This window comes from Delphinus delphis, chromosome 4, assembly GCF_949987515.2.
Source record: "Delphinus delphis chromosome 4, mDelDel1.2, whole genome shotgun sequence".
Lineage (NCBI taxonomy): Eukaryota > Metazoa > Chordata > Mammalia > Artiodactyla > Delphinidae > Delphinus > Delphinus delphis.
The window spans coordinates 13,499,513-13,515,750 of NC_082686.1; the positions used below are offsets into that span (position 1 = coordinate 13,499,513).

At 46.4% G+C, this 16,238-nt stretch overlaps 1 protein-coding gene across 1 annotated transcript in view; it reads left to right on the plus strand.

Annotated features, from left to right (window-relative positions):
• The window catches only part of TIAM1 (TIAM Rac1 associated GEF 1), a 146,418-nt gene that overhangs the window by 16,800 nt on the left and 113,380 nt on the right, over positions 1 to 16,238 (plus strand). The window contains exons 3-4 of the mRNA XM_060010397.1: positions 9,663 to 10,110; positions 15,965 to 16,137. Of these exons, the coding sequence (XP_059866380.1) occupies positions 9,663 to 10,110; positions 15,965 to 16,137 (621 nt within the window). The remainder of the gene's footprint in view (positions 1 to 9,662; positions 10,111 to 15,964; positions 16,138 to 16,238) is intronic.

Genomic DNA, 16,238 nt, shown 5'->3' on the forward strand with positions numbered 1-16,238 from the left:
TCAACACAAGAGACCACCCTTTTGCATATCATTTCAGGGGATCCACGGGTCCTCCAAGGTCCATCGAGAAGCTTCTGGTTAAGAACCTCAGGTTAATTATTTTCTTTAATTAACTTTTATTGGAGTATAGTTGCTTTACAATGTTGTGTTAGCTTCTACTGCACAGCAAAATGAATCACCCATATGTATACATAACACCCCCTCCCTTCTGGATTTCCCATCCGTTTAGGACAACACAGTGCATTAACTCCACTTAATGCTCTGTGGTGTCCTAAACCGGAGGGAAATCCCAAAGGGAGGGGATGCTATGTGTGTTTCCCTCAGTTGTCTATTTTATACATAGTATCAATAGTGTATATGTGTGTGTTCCCCTCAGTTGTCTATTTTATACATAGTATCAATAGTGTATATGTATCAATCCCAATCTCCCAGTTCCTCCCACCCCACTCCCTCCCCCCTTGGTACCCATACATTTGAAGACCCTTAGGTTAATTCTTCGTGAAACAAGATATTTTCATATAAAATCCATTTAAAAAAACCTCTCTTCTTTCGCGGCTCCTGTTTGATCCTTCTTTTTTGCCTTCCTTTTGATTTTTCTTTTTCTGCCACGTAAGTTAAGCAATGAGGTATTTATTTTGGAAAACAGCCCATCCATTTCAACAAGAATATCCCTCTTCTTTGCCAAGATCTTCTTTTGAGGAGTGGGAGGGTGAGAAGGTAGCTGAGACATGGCTTGTATCAGAAGTTCTCAGACTCCTTTATACTCTTAAAAAGTGTTACAGACTCCAAAGGGCTTCTGTCCATGTGGGTTATATCTATAAATATTTATCACATTAGAAAATGAAACAGAAATGTAAAAAAAAAACTTGTTAATTCATCTTAAAATAGCAGCAATAAACCATTACATGTTCACATAAATAACTTTATTTTTTAAATTTTATTTTCTAAAATTAAAAAAAAAAAGCCAGAAGAAGGGCATTGTTTTGTATTTTTGCAAATCTCTACAATTTCTGGCTTATCAGAAGACACTAGAGTCTCATATCTGCTTCTGCATTCACTCTCTTGCGACATGCTGTTTTGGTTGGACTATATGAGGAAAGCCTGGCTTCGAACAGATAGTTGGTAAAGGGAGGACCTTAGGGACCCCCTGAAATTATTTAAGGACCCCTGGTCCTCACTTGGAGAGCTGTTTATTTATGCTAATATAGTCTGGGGAGGCCCAAGCCTTTGAAAATCACATTCTTAGTTTAGTCGGTGAGGAGAGGAGCCTCTGTGTCCCTCAGTGTAAGTCGTGTCCCACAGTAACGTGCCATTGCTGGTTTCCCAGCATAACTGAGGAGGATAAAGGGCTGGGACCAGGAGCTTGGAGGCCTCCCAGCCAGCCTGCTGTGCAGCCCTGGGAGCATCTCCACGGATCCGCAGGGCAGAACTTAGGAAACGCCCACCAGCTTTTCTCTCTGTGTTGGGGCCCAGTGTGCTTTGAACTTCCTGTTGACAGAATATCTAGTTTGGGCCATAAAACAGCCCAATATGTCTTTCTCACTTTCTCTCCTTTTAAAAAGATGAAAGAAAAAACATGTAAGTGAGCTCTGGTTGTCTCCATAAAAGACGTAATAAATGCGGATGGCTGGAAGATGTGGAAGTCAAGCTTTCCAGTTGGGGCTCAGTTGTGACTTCAACTGGAGTTGAGCGTGAGTTGAGCCTGGAAATGACTACACCGTTAAATCAAACTAAAATGTGTTCCATGAGAAACGCTTTTCTTGGTTGGAGAGGAGGGTGGAAGATGAACAGCAGTTAAATTGTTCAACAGTGTTTGTGGGTTTTTTTTGGAAGTGCCTACGCCATGCCAGACACTATTCTTGGTGCCTTGGAATGCATCAAGAAGAGATCCCTGAGCTCAGGAAGTTAGTTGGGGTGAAGTGGAGGTGTGTCTGCAGCAAACAGTCAGCATAACAAGTACATGGCATGCTATGGGGAAAAGAGAGCAAGGCAACGAAGACCAGGCAGCGGGGAATGCGCGGCAATTCCGGATCAGGTGGTTGGGTCGGGCCCCGCCCCTCGGGATGGGCAGACTTGGGTAGGGATTTGGAAGGGAGATGGGAATTGGCCATTGATTTGAAAGGTGGGAGTGTGCCCTGCACCTTTGAGGAAGAACAAAGAGGCCAACGTGGCTGGAGCAGAGTTGGGCAGGGGGAGGGGAGGCGGGGGGTGGGGGTGGGTGGGAAGGGGATGCTGCAGAGAAGCGGCACGGGGATTGGAAGAGGGAAAGAGAAGGCTTCCAGCTGTGGGAAGAGGGACTTTGAGCTGAACCTTTAAGGATCAGTGTTCCTGGAATTCCTGGACGCAAGAAAAGTTGGGAGCATACGCCGGCATGAGTTCTTCAGTTTCACTGGTGGCTGCGTGCATCCAAAGGTCCAGTGCTAAGGCTGGACGTTGGTGGAGGGCCTGGATGGACAGCCTTGGGGGCCCTCACCTTGCTCCTGGGAGACGTACCCAGCCATGGCATGCAGGATGGATCGATGGGCGGAAGGTAGTTAGAACAGAGAGTCTGTGGCTGAACTAGGGATGTGGCACTAGGAAAAGAAGAAGAGGGACTAGGGATGTGATATATCCTGAGGTCCTGAGGAGGGGAAGGGTGACGACAGGGTTTGAGACAAGCACATAGAAAAACAGATGAAAGCAGAGAAGATGATTCACGGACTTAGACATAGAGCTGTCCCCAATCTGGAGTTACCTGAGGCAACATTTCAAGCATTTGCCAACTTACTTCTGAGACTCTTCTGGGCAGCAGTAAGAACTTCAGCAGTTGTAATTGAGAGAAATTTTGAGTGACTCCGTTGTAAATCATTAGAGAGGATGGGACTGAGTGCTGGAAACTTTAAAGGGCATGGAGATTTTGCCTGAGGAAGGAAAGAGGAAGGAAATAGAAACAGGGTTTTAGAAACGTCTCAAAGGGAACTGGGACCCATGTAAAGAGGCTAAGAGTGGGAGGTCAAGAGGTACAGTTTACAAACTTCGGAATCAAAAATTCAAAATGGGGGCTTCCCTGGTGGCGCAGTGGTTGAGAGTCCGCCTGCCGATGCGGGGGACGCGGGTTCGTGCCCCGGTCCGGGAGGATCCCACGTGCCGCGGAGCGGCTGGGCCCGTGAGCCATGGCCGCTGAGCCTGCGCGTCCGGAGCCTGTGCTGCGTGGCGGGAGGGGCCGCAGCAGTGAGAGGCCCGCGTACCACCCAAAAAAAAAAAAAAAAAAAAAAATCAAAATGGCACTGGCTCTTTGTGTAGAGAGAGGAAAGAAAAAAACCTTACAGTGATGGCAAATGGATGCTGCAGTATTTCTGTAAATCAAGAGTGGCAATTATTAGTAGCAGAGCCTAGCAGTTACTTACAGCATAGGAAACATCATTTTCTTAGTTTATTGTGCAGTTTTGCGAATGTGAAAATAATTCAAGGGGATTACATTGGCTCGCACCAGCCTTGGTGGGCCTGTGTATTTTTCCCATGAGACCTTGTTTTTCCCAAGTTCCTCAGCAACACCCATTCTTTCATGCTAGTGCAGGAAGCTAGTAAGCGAGGTCAGGCAGCGTCTTCTCTCCTTGGGCTGAGATGTAAGTAAGGCTGAGGATGGACATGACAGTAATTAGAGTTAACACTCTTGTGCAGGTACTGTGTGCTGGGCACCATTCTAGAAACTTGTGTTACCTCAATCTCACATCTTACAAAGTGTCTTACAAAGTAAATATTGTTGCTATTCCCATTATACAGGTGAGGAGACTGAGGCATGGATTGGTTCAAAATAACTTGCCCAGACATGACATTTGCTGCATTGAGATTACCACGGGAGGGTATACGAAGAGTATAGTAGAGTGTAGTACTGAGCGTACCAAGGAGAGAATGTTGGAAACCAAAGACAGTGCTTATGTGTGTGCATGTGTGGCGGAGGGGCGTCCTTAGATTTGGGAGATAAGATGAAGATGATAAGCCAGAGGGGGAATGTTTTAGAATTTAATGAGGCAGAAATTGTTCTAATTCAAGGCTTCTGAAGGTCAAAATCTCCTCCCCCAGGGACGTCCCTGGTGGCCCAGTGGTTAAGAATCCATACGTCCACTGCAGGGGGCGCGGGTTCTATCCCTGGTTGGGGAATTAAGATCCTGCGTGCCTCGTGGCATGGCCAAAAAAAAAAAAAAAACTCCTCTCCCCATTGAAATTCTGTGAACTCTTTTCTTCTGTATTTACCTTCTCTCTACAGGTGTATTGAAGCAAAGCTGGATTCAACGGGGAAATTAAACAAAGTGACCAACATACCAGTTTCTAACTGCATTCGACTTGTAACTACAAGTTGCCAATTGACCCTCCTGGTCCCTGACTTGTCCCAGGGCCCTTGAACTTTGTGTCTAATTAGCTCTTCAAAATTGTGTCCACACATCTTTAGCACAGCAAACCTGTCCCTCAGAGTCTTTCTGAATTCCCTGGTGGAAACAACTTGAGCCTTTGCCACAATGTGTCTTTAGCCTATGTTCATGCTGGGTGACCCTCCTCCAGTTTTCAAGGCAGTGAAAACAGGCTTTGAATTTACCTCTTGCTGCCTCCACTTTAGCACCAGAGCTCATTTCAGCATTTGCTGCCTGGCTAAAATGACAAAGAAAACTCTTGCCTGGCAGCTGTCGAATGTTTGGGGCAACAGCTGGCCACTTGTGCATCCAATGGGAAAGTGCATGCATTCATGCTGGGAGACTGCCAGTGGAATGGAAATCGGTGAGTGCTCGAAGAATCTGGCTTGGGAGGACTTGTCCAGGAAGAGCAGGATTGAAGAGCCTCTGTATTCCGTGAATGTTGTTTATAATTGGAAGCCTCTTCTGTGGAGTGGTTCTAACATGGGGAGTTTATTTTGAGCTAGTTTTAGGAAATCTTTGGCTGGATCATGCACCATGTTGGGAGTTACTTCTGTGTCTAGCTAGGGTCTTACCATTTCCCTTGATCTCCTCTGACTTTTGCTTTAAGTTTCAGTATTTGGTTAAATAATCTAGGACTGATCGTATGCTAAGACATCTAACTAGAGAAGAAGGAACATGCCTCGCATTTGCAATAAAGAGTGCTGGGCTTCCGTGGGAATTTTCCCTGGGGTTGATCATCTGGATTTCTTGCCTTTGGAAGAGTGGGGTGGTTGACAGGGGCTTTTTTTTTTTTTTTTTTTGGCGGTACGCGGGCCTCTCACTGTTGTGGCCTCTCCCGTTGTGGAGCACAGGCTCCAGACGCACAGGCTCAGCACCCGTGGCTCATGGGCCCAGCCGCTCCGCGGCATGTGGGATCCTCCTGGACCAGGGCACGAACCCGCGTCCCCTGCATCGGCAGGCGGACTCTCAACCACTGCGTCACCAGGGAAGCCCTACAGGGGCTTTTAAGTGTGGGGAGAGTCAGGTTTCTCCTGTGTGAAGTGTCCTTGAGACGGAGGTCGGTAGGAGGAGGAGCCCTTGGGAAAGGTGCACCAGGAATGTTTGCATCACAGTGATGCTGTCTTTCTTCTGAGCTGTTGGAAGCTGTATCACAGTGGTGTGCATCCTGCCATTTGAGAAGGATGGGCCTTTAGGATGCAGCCTTGGAGCGCTCTTTCAGTGTGTGAACCTCGTGCCTCTACATCAGTGTATCTGTCTTTGGTTTGTTCTAGAGATTCTGAGACCTGTTAACTTGTAATTCTCGTGTGGCACTTAGGCATCTGGAGCCCTGCTGTAGATGACTGTCTCCCACACTCAAGGTGTAGGGGGATGTGGAGTCCCGTTGACCATTCAGGTGTGGAGCAATGCCTCTGGCTGGGTGGACATCATTTCCCACAATGCTGGAGCAAGGGTTTCTGGGTATTTGGCACATCCCAAGCTTCATGACCAAATAGAGGCTGGAGCTGGGCAGCCACCGTCCGTTTCTGGACAGGCTGGGTCACATATCAGTGGGAGGATGTGTACCACTTAGCCTGCTTAACCACTGTGGAAAGCAGGTGGAGCTGGCTTGGATCACAGATCCGGGAGCATTCTCCAGTGGCTACGCTCCCAAAGTGTGCCAGCTCCGCTGGGGCCAGCAGGCCTCTTAACCTGGAGTAATCACTTCTTTGCTCGATTTAATGGTCGTCCCAGAGTTGAATACACACAGCCTGGGCCATTGCAGGGTTGCAGTGTCAGTTGGCATGAGCACGTGTTCAAGCCTGACAAAGAGGTGAGTGTCTATCGAGGCCTCAACTCTTAGTTGCAGTAGAGACATCAAGGCATTCTGTAGGAGTTCATGGTTTGTGGGCATGTAGTAGACTGTTAAGAGACACGCCTGTCCAGTGTCTGCCTCTGTTTCCCTCATCTTCTTTTTCATCTTCTCCTTCTCCTTCCGTCCACTTTTGAGTCTGAGCTCTTTGCTGGGAAACTCAAGGCATATAGATGCACAGTCACTCAGTTGTGCTGGGAAAACCTAGAAGGGGCACTGTTGAGAAACAGAAGGGAAGGCATGGAGTTGACTGTTGAGACAGGATCCAGTCAGGTGCTCCCTGCGGCTGAGCCATGGGGCCATCTTGTCCAGTGGAAAAGGTCGTTGGAGGCATGGGCTCCAACCTCCAATCTGCCACCTGCCAGACTTGTGACTTTCTGAGCCTCAGCATCTCCATGCATTCACCAAGGGGATGGTTTGGCAAGGTTCCTTCCTGTTCCAGAGCTCTGGGAATTACAAGATGCCTGGAATTAATTTCTCCTTTTTGTTCTGAAGTCTTTCTCTTATGACCTAGAAAGGATACCTGTGTAGCTGATCTTACAGAGGAGCAGCTCATCTCTTTTCATTTTTGAGGCGAGTTTATAGCTGGTTTTGTCACTTCTTCCAGAGAAGGACTGAGGCATGTGAAAATGAATCCAGATGTTGGTGAGAATCACACAAACTCCGCAACTCCTACCACCCGTGGTTATCTTGAATAATCACTGATGGCCAAATTTACTTATTAGATCAAAAGGGATATGTATGGTAAATGTCCTTGCCAGAGAGAAATGTGGGTTGGTAACAGCACTCTCCTGTTTGTATAGAGGACTTTGACCTACTAGATCTGGGTCCTTGATGACCATTGGTGGAGGGTAACAGGCAGGACAGCAGATGGCCAAGTGACAGAACCAGTAGTCACAGGGTCTGCGTCTGAGCCGCATCCATGGTTTCTTTGACACTCTTGAGTCCCTCTACATCCCAGGGACCTAAACTGCATCGCAGATGTCGTTGGTCCTTAGAAACTCGCTTAACCACTTCCTGCTACTATGTCCCTTCTTACCTCCTCCTTGTTTTTTCTTTTCTTTTTTTTTTTTACTGTTCTTTTAAAATTAATTAATTAATTTATTTATTTTTGGCTGTGTTGGGTCTTCGTTTCTGTGCGAGGGCTTTCTCTAGTTGCGGCAAGTAGAGGGCCACTCTTCATCGCGGTGCGCAGGCCTCTCACTGTTGGCGGCCTCTCTTGTTGTGGAGCACAGGCTCCAGACGCGCAGGCTCAGTAGTTGTGGCTCACGGGCCCAGTTGCTCCGCAGCATGTGGGATCTTCCCAGACCAGGGCTCGAACCCGTGTCCCCTGCATTGGCAGGCAGATTCTCAACCACTGTGCCACCAAGGAAGCCCCTCTTTTTTTTTTTTAAATTTTTTATTTTAAAGCAGCTTTAGAATTACATAAACATTGCAAAGATAGTAGAAAGGGTTCCCATATACCACACACCCAGTTAACCTTGAGCTCTTGGCCGAGGTGGTGTTTGCCAGGTTTTTCCACTGTCAAATTTCTACCCTTTGCACACTGTACTCCTTGTTGTGTGTTTTTGTGTTTTTTGAAGGTGTACAATGTGATGATTTAATATATGTATATAGTGTGAAATGATTACCAAAATCAAATTAGTTAACATATCCATCACTCACATAATTACCCCTTCCTCCCTCCCTCCCTTCCTTCCTTTATGTCTCTCTCTCTTTCTTTCTTTTGTGGTGAGAACACTTACGATCTACTTTCCTAGCAAATTTCAAGGATACAACATGGTATCATTAACTAGAGTCATCAGGCTATATATCAGATCCGCAGAACTTGTTATAATAACTAAAAGTTTGTAACCTTCACCAATGTCTCCCCATTTCTCCGGGCCCTCACCCTCTGGCAACCACCATTCTACCCTCTGGTTCTGTGAGTTTTACATTTTTACGTTCCACATAGAAGTCAATCATACAGTATTTGTCTTTCTGTGTCTCCTTTGCTTGTTTTCCTGTCTGGCTATGCCCATTTTAAGTTGCTCACTTAGGACCTATTCGTGACGCAAGTGAACTCTGAGGGCCCTAATTTAGAATTGACCAGGTGAGATGTGCGGAGACATGGGCACAGCACCTGTCTGGGCCTCGTGCAGGATGATATTAGTATGTGGCTTGTCTCGTTCTGCCTACCCTGCCACTGCCTCTCATCAAAGATTTGAACGCAAAGCATTGATTTATATGGCAATCGGAATAGCCCGTTAGTTTTTACATTTTCAAGCCATAATTAACTATTTATGAGACTAAAGGCTTAACAAGTGGTTAAGTCCCCAAACCACGTATTACTTTGCTGTCTCTTCCTATGTCAGACTCACATTCCGATTCTCTCCCTTTGAGAAAAACCAGTCTAATTTCTTATCCATGAGACTGTCGAGCTGTGCTGTCCAGTACTGCTGTCATTTTCCTCCCTTGATGACTACCATTATTCAATCATTGTTTATGGAAATGCCTTTAGCACTTCAGAGCAATTAAGATTCTGATTTAAGAACAGATCTTCCTGTCCCGGAAATGTTCAACACGCAAGCAGGCGCAGTGCTTTGGAAGTTCCAAACGTTTTTAAACTGGGAATTGATACCCGCCACCTCCTGGCAGTGCCCCAAGCTGTTCCTTGGCCCAGGGGCGGTGAGTAGCTTGCTTCGGGCTCCTAGCATCCCAGCTTTGAAAGGGCAAGGTAATTGGAGAGCCTGCATGGGAGCTGTGAGCCCCACAGACTTTTTTAGCTCAATGTGAGAAGTGAGAAGCTGCTTGTTTTCAAGAAGCAAAGCTGATGGGAGCCTGAGGACTCTTCCCTGCTCCTGGGCTGTGGGTCCTTGCTGGGTGAGTGGGTGAGGTAGCACACTAGTTTCCTTTTTAGTCACCAGATTATAGAATAGACCCCTAACTAGGCCCTTCGTTAAAAAAAAAAAAAAAGTTATCAGTAAAGACTTCGTTATCCCTTGGAACCCCCTACTTCTGGAATAACTCATCAGTCAGCAGAATACCCTAGAGCTCCAGGCAGGCTGACGAGGGTGAGGGTGCAGAGCTCACTCAGCAGGGCAGTGGGAGCATCTCAGTAGCTGATTTGCCAATTACCGGAAAGTCAGATAATTGATAAGTTTTCTGAAATCTTGCTTGCTTTCTGAAAAATGTTTCTTGAACATTCCAAATTGTTGGCATTCATACCGGGGCAGCTTCATGGTTTTCCTGAGCTGCTCTGCGGGCACGTTGGGTTTGTGCGGGTCAGGGGGGTGAGGAGTAATTGGTCCAGGAGAGGCTGGGAGCAGTGATGCCCTGTGGGTTGCCTGCAGCTACACAGCCCCTGGCTGGACCGACAGAAGCCCCTGGGTTACTTCCCTGCATGATGCATGTCTTCTTTTTTCTCCCTTTCGGCTCCCAAGGATGTTAATGCGGGCGAGGGTAGCGAGTTTGCCGACAGTGGGATCGAAGGGGCCACCACCGACACGGACCTCCTGTCCAGGCGATCCAATGCCACCAACTCCAGCTACTCACCCCCCACCGGCCGCGCCTTTGTGGGCAGCGACAGCGGCAGCAGCTCCACCGGGGACGCAGCCCGCCAGGGGGTGTACGAGAATTTCCGACGGGAGCTGGAGATGAGCACCACCAACAGTGAGAGCCTGGAGGAGGCCGGCTCGGCGCACAGCGACGAGCAGAGCAGCGGTACCCTGAGCTCCCCGGGCCAGTCCGATATCCTGCTCACGGCCGCTCAGGGCACGGTGCGTAAGGCCGGAGCCCTGGCAGTCAAGAACTTCCTGGTGCACAAGAAGAACAAGAAGGTGGAGTCGGCCACCCGGAGGAAGTGGAAGCACTACTGGGTGTCCTTGAAAGGTGAGAGAGGGAGCATCCTTCCTGCAGTGCTGGGTACATCCTGTGCTCCGTGGTGCACCTGTGCAAATGATGTTTTTCAATTACATGGAACTTCTATTTCATGCTAATTTCAAAACTTATTTTGTGGTGGTAAGAATACTTAACGTGAGATCTACCTTCTTAGCATAGTTTTGGGTGTACGTTACGGTATTGTTGACTAAGGCACGCAGTCGCACAGCACACCTAGAACATAATCATCTTATCTAGCTGCAACTTTGTCCCTTGATGAGTCACTCCCCATTTTCCTTCTCCACCAATGTTTTATTTTCTTTACTGTTTCACAGTTAAGCTATTGGAGCCTCTCGTCTAGTTTTCTCATATATACAGCTGGTTCTCCTGACAGTTTGAAAGGCTTGAGTTCTAAAAGAATATTTTTTTGGAATCATTCCAAAACAAGTGCCTCCCGAAGTGACGTTTTGGAGGGAAAAATCACTGGTTTGAAGCTTATGAAATTGTCATTTGGGGGGTAAAAACTGATGGAATATTGCTAATTTCATGGGGCTCAACCCAGTGCTTAATGGAATGTCTGAGCCATCTATGTTTGTGAAAAAGTCACTGTTTTATGGTCAGACTTTGAATATTTGAGTGTGTGTGTGTATATATAGAGATATATATCTGTATCATGTATATATATCTATATACAATGGTATATCTGTATACCATCGTCTTTCTTTTCATTAGTAAGCATAATACATTTATGTCTTGCTATTCATTATCGCTTTACACACACTTTAGAAGTATGTATATGTATTTTTGCACATCTGCATATATCTTGGTAGTGTAGAAATTGTAACACATTTGTGAGCTCTGTGTCTTAAAAAGAAAAACACTTCTCAAGACCGCTTAGAATCTTTGACACAAGATGGATTTGAAGCAGGGTTAGTACATGGCAGGATAGGTTAGACAGGTTAAGAAGCATGAAGGATGGGTCCAGGAGGAAGAAGCCTGGGCTCAGCTGGTGTGGTGCACCCATGACTCCATCTGACCCTGGATTTCACCAACTGTGGCTGGTGCAGAACAGCCAATCCTAGAGGCATGGAACAGCCTAGAGCTCTGTGCAGTGGTGTAAACCCCCCAGGGACATGCAGGGTTTGGGTGGGCCCCATTACTAATGCTGCCAGCTGTTGCTTCAGTACCTGGTGAAACAGAAAGGGAGCATGTTAATTAGACTGTAGGTCTTGCTGCATGTCACTGAGACCCACAATGACAGTGCCTCAAGCAAGACAGAAGTTTATTTTCCTTCCACCTAGCAGAGGTGGAGCGTCTGAGAGTGATGGGCTGACTCTTTGCTGTTAAGTCATCCAGAAGCCAGAATTCCTTTTGTCGTTGCTTAACTGTCCCTAGAGCATTGTGTTAGTCTGAAAGATTAGGATAGCTCACCAGCGGGTCCAGGTTCCAGCGGAAAAATGGGGGAAGTGGAGGGTGTATCCCTCTGCACTAAGGGTACAACCTGGAAATTGCCTGCATCTCTTCTGCTTCCATCGCATTGGCCAGAAATGAGTCCAGCCTAGCTGCAAGGGAGGCAGGGATGGGCCCAGCTGAGCACTGGGGTTTCTATTACTGCAGAAGAAAGGGGGTTGTGTGTTTTAGGGAACAACCAACTGTCCCATAGAGGAGTCTTTCCTCTTGACAGCCAGTGTAGGGTAGCTTCCCCTACTGCCAAGAGCCTGTGTGTCTAATGTTGCTGCATGTTTAGGGTGGGATGCTGTCTTTCTCTTCATGTCTAGCTTTTAAGACTTGCTGGGTTATTTCATCTTGTTGCTCCACTTCCAAGGATGTCTCAGGAAGAGTCAGGTTCTTTCTCATGTCCTTTTCTCATTTGAAAAGTCTACCTTAGTGGTTTCAAAGTTTGAATAGATGTGGAGTTCTGGAAGCCATAGTATCTTCTGTGGAAAAATCACAGGAATTACTGATATTAAGCTTTAAATTTTATTTTCTATACTAAATCAGATACCATAATATAGTCTATATAAAGTGTATATGAAATTTTGAACACACATGTGAAATAAGAATATTGAATTTGAGCAAATTCTATCAGTTTACACATACGCACAGCACACTTTGCTTTTAGTTTTCCATCGTGAATTGGGAAACGTGTATTTGATGTCATGGTCCTGCTTGTGAAACACAGATGTCCATTCTGTGGGAGCATTTTGGAGAACTGCTACTGTTTTTTTTCACACGGGACCTGCCTTGACTTAATTTAGAGGCACTACAGGGTCATGTCTGAGGGGCCCTGCTCTCTGCTCCTCCCCTAAATGTCCACACCACTGGACACTGCAACCTCTGTTCCCTTTAGCAGCCCATCTTATTGTTCATTTTGTTAACTAATGCTGAGTTGTTAACAACATGATTAGAAGACCACCTGCAGTCACGGTCACCTGAGATGCTTCCTGGGGTATATCCATACCTGCTGAATCTCACAGTTTGGAGGTGGGGCCCTGTATTAGTCCCTGTACTAGAGCTGCTATAACAGAGTACCACAGACTGGGTGGCTTAAACCAAAGAACTTTATTTTCTCACAGTCCTGGAGCCTAGAAATCTCAGATCAAGGTGTCATCAGGTTTGGTGTTTTCTGAGGCCTCGCTCCTGGGCTTGCAAATGGCCGTCTTCTTCTAGTATCTTCACGTCCTCCCTCTGTACCTGTCTATGTCCAAATCCTCTCTTCTTATAAGGACAGCGGTCATATTGGATTAGGGCCCACCCTTATGACCTCGTTTAATTTTAATGACCTCTGTAAAGACCTTATCTCCAAATACAGCCATATTCGGAGGCCCTGGGTTAGGACATCGGCATAGGAACTTGGGGGGATATAATTCAGCCCATGACAGGCCCAGAATTTGTGGTTTAAACAGGCTTCCCAGGTGATTCTTACACTAAATATGAGAATAACACCGTTAGTGGCGTAGAATAAAAATAATTAGGTGATTTTTTACTTGGGACGTGGAAGCGGGGGCTGTTTTGTTTCTGCTGCTCCTTTAGAGAATAAATGATCAAGGAAGGCAAGGTGTGGGTGCTCAGCTCACACACCCATTAGAGGAGGGAGGCTTCACTTTCTTGGTGACCCAGATCTGAGTGACACAGTCTGTCAGGATCCAGGCCCAGAGCACAGAGCTGCCGAGTCCTTTGCTTCTTGCTCCTGACAGGTCCCATTATACATTGACAGACCTGGGGCTTGTCCTTGCCAGTCAGAGGCGGGGCTTGCTGCTGACTTGGGCTTGGATATGGAGAAATAAAAAGCAGAGTGCCTGGGAACCGTAGGCTAGGAAATTCTCCTAAGTTTCTTTCACTTTTGACAGAATAATTAATTTTACGAAAAAAGATTTTATTTAGAATTAATCTCTGGAGTGTCTCCATCCACAACTGAAAAGCATACAGATTATGTTCAAGTGAAGATGAAGGTATATGGACCTGTTACCAGGGACCACGTGGTTCCCAGATTTGCTGCTTCTCATTAATCTTAAAATTGGAACATGTAGGGCTTCCCTGGTGGCGCAGTGGTTGGGAGTCCGCCTGCCGATGCGGGGGACGCGGGTTTGTGCCCCGGTCCGGGAGGATCCCACGTGGTGCGGAGCGGCTGGGCCCGTGAGCCATGGCCGCTGAGCCTGCATGTCTGGAGCCTGTGCTCCGCAACGGGAGGGGCCACAACAGTGAGAGCCCCGCGTACAGGAAAAAAAAAAAAAAAAATAGGAACATGTAGATAATTGAGTACAAGCTGATTTTTAACCACCCACTGTCACGGGCGATTGTAAACCAACTTTGAAAAATTATGAAAACATCAATTTGGGAAGACATAAGATGTTCAATGTGATGTGTGGATGCCCCGTATCCATCATCTATAGGCTTCAGTCTCTGTTCTCAAACTATGGTAAAGCTGTGTTGCTCTTTTTCTGTTACGGATTTGTTCTTCATTAGCGTAATATTAGTCCTAAGGATTATTTAGAGCAGGGTTTCTCAACAGAAGGCCTATTGACATTTTCTGGATAATTCTTTGTCATGTGGCCTGTCCTGGGCATTGTAGGATGTTTAGCAATATCCCTGTCCGCTACTCGCCTCCTTCTGTTCCCCACCCCCAAGTTGTGACAGCCAAAAATGTCTCCCGACTTCACCAAATGTCCCTCATTCAGCAAGATTGCCCCACCTCAGGAACCTCGGGTTTGGAGGAAAAGGGCCTCCCCTTTCCATTTCTTTTCTCTTTGTGTCTCTGAATCTATGTTAGCTTAAGACATGGAAAGAGGAGGTATAGATGATTCCGAACGTGACCTCTGTGTTCCTGTAAAAACTTGAGATCTTCAAAATAACAGGAATTATAAGAAAAACAGGGTTGGGGCAGAACACTCCGTAAGTATATAATTAAATTATATGTAAGCAACTTATTACTACAAAACCTAAAGAAATAGAAAACAAAACCCTACTAAAATTACTCTCATAACATTCCTAATTTCCAACAAGAAATATCACAGAAAACGTACAACCTTAAGAAAAAAATGTGAATATAACTTGAATGGATTAGAGGAAGAATTGAAACTCCTGAATTATGGAGACAAGGACAATAGTTATAAAACCATGAAATTCAGGAACACCGTGCAATAGACTTTTAGGCAGAGCTCACGGTCAGGCTGTACCAAGGCAAACACTGTGAAACGAGTGGGCCTCGCGTGCCTGCATGCTGCGTGCGTCTGTGCTGGGGGACCTTAAATCCAGCAGCTGTTACATGCTCCTGTGAAATATTACGGGCTGGGAAAAATCGCCTTTGCACTCATGTGACTTCCATTGATCCCCATCGTTCTACGATGTCAGTTACAAATTTGCTTTACAGAAGTTCATACTGCAGGCGAGTAGATTGTACTTGGAAGTCTTTGTGATTCACATAAACGGTGGCCCTTGCTTGTGGTAAGGAAGATGTTGAAGACGGACCAGGTGGCTTATGTTGAAGTTAAACAGTCAGAAAGCTGGGCCCAGGTTTCCCCTGAAATGATGACTTGAGAGCAAGTGCTCAGTGAGTAATTACTAATAAAGTGCGCCTCACATGTAGGCCATGACGGAGGGTATCTATTGAACCCACCTTGCCACAAATGCAGGAAAGGTTTCTATTGCTCCTGTCTCATTTAGTTTCACAGTATAATTAAGTGTGGACCAGGCCTCTGGCCTCCCCCAGGCCTTCATATGTGTGCCATGTGTTTCCTCTTCCAGGAGGAGCAAGGACATGGCTGATCTCTAGCAAAACATTTTATAGAAAAGATCTGAGACTAAAAGTCTGTCATTTCGTTCCTTATCCTGAAAGCACCTAAAGCCAGTGTTATATTTTGTTTTCTCCAAGGTGCATAGTCAAAAAACCCAATAAATTGTGTTCTCTGGTTGCATATCCTGTGAGACATATTGGGAGGGACTCCAGTGGGACAGAACTGGTGCCGGTCCTCACTCAGCAGTGCTTGCTGTTCAGGCCCAAGGAGTTGAATTTACAGCCACCACTGGCCAGAGGAGCCATCAGACCCCCGTATGCCTGTGAGGATATCTGTCACATTCTAAAACAGGAAGTAAGATCTTAAAGAACTTGAGGGCATGAATGACGAAACTGTGATTTAAGAGTCTTAACATTGTAAATCAACTATACTTCAATTAAAAAAAAAAAAAGTCTCTGTCCAAGCCCATCCAAGACTTAGTACAAGCATGGCCCCATTCTCTTTACTTCCTAGGTTTCACACTCATTTCCAGCCCTTTCCTGGTAACAGGGCACAAGCAACAGTTTCCACTACAGACTTTTTTGTTGCATGAGCACCAGATACTCACACGGACCCCCATTCTGTTTCCTCAGGATGCACACTCTTTTTCTACGAGAGCGATGGTAGGTCTGGAATAGACCACAACAGCATCCCCAAGCATGCCGTCTGGGTGGAGAACAGCATCGTGCAGGCCGTGCCTGAGCACCCCAAGAAGGACTTTGTCTTCTGCCTCAGCAATTCCCTGGGTGATGCCTTCCTTTTTCAGGTTTGTTGGGCTCCTCCTTTGCAGAGCATTTCAAATCTCTTACCAGATACCTCCGTCTCCTGCCCATGTACCTCACCCTGTTTTCCTTTGAGTGGTGGGTT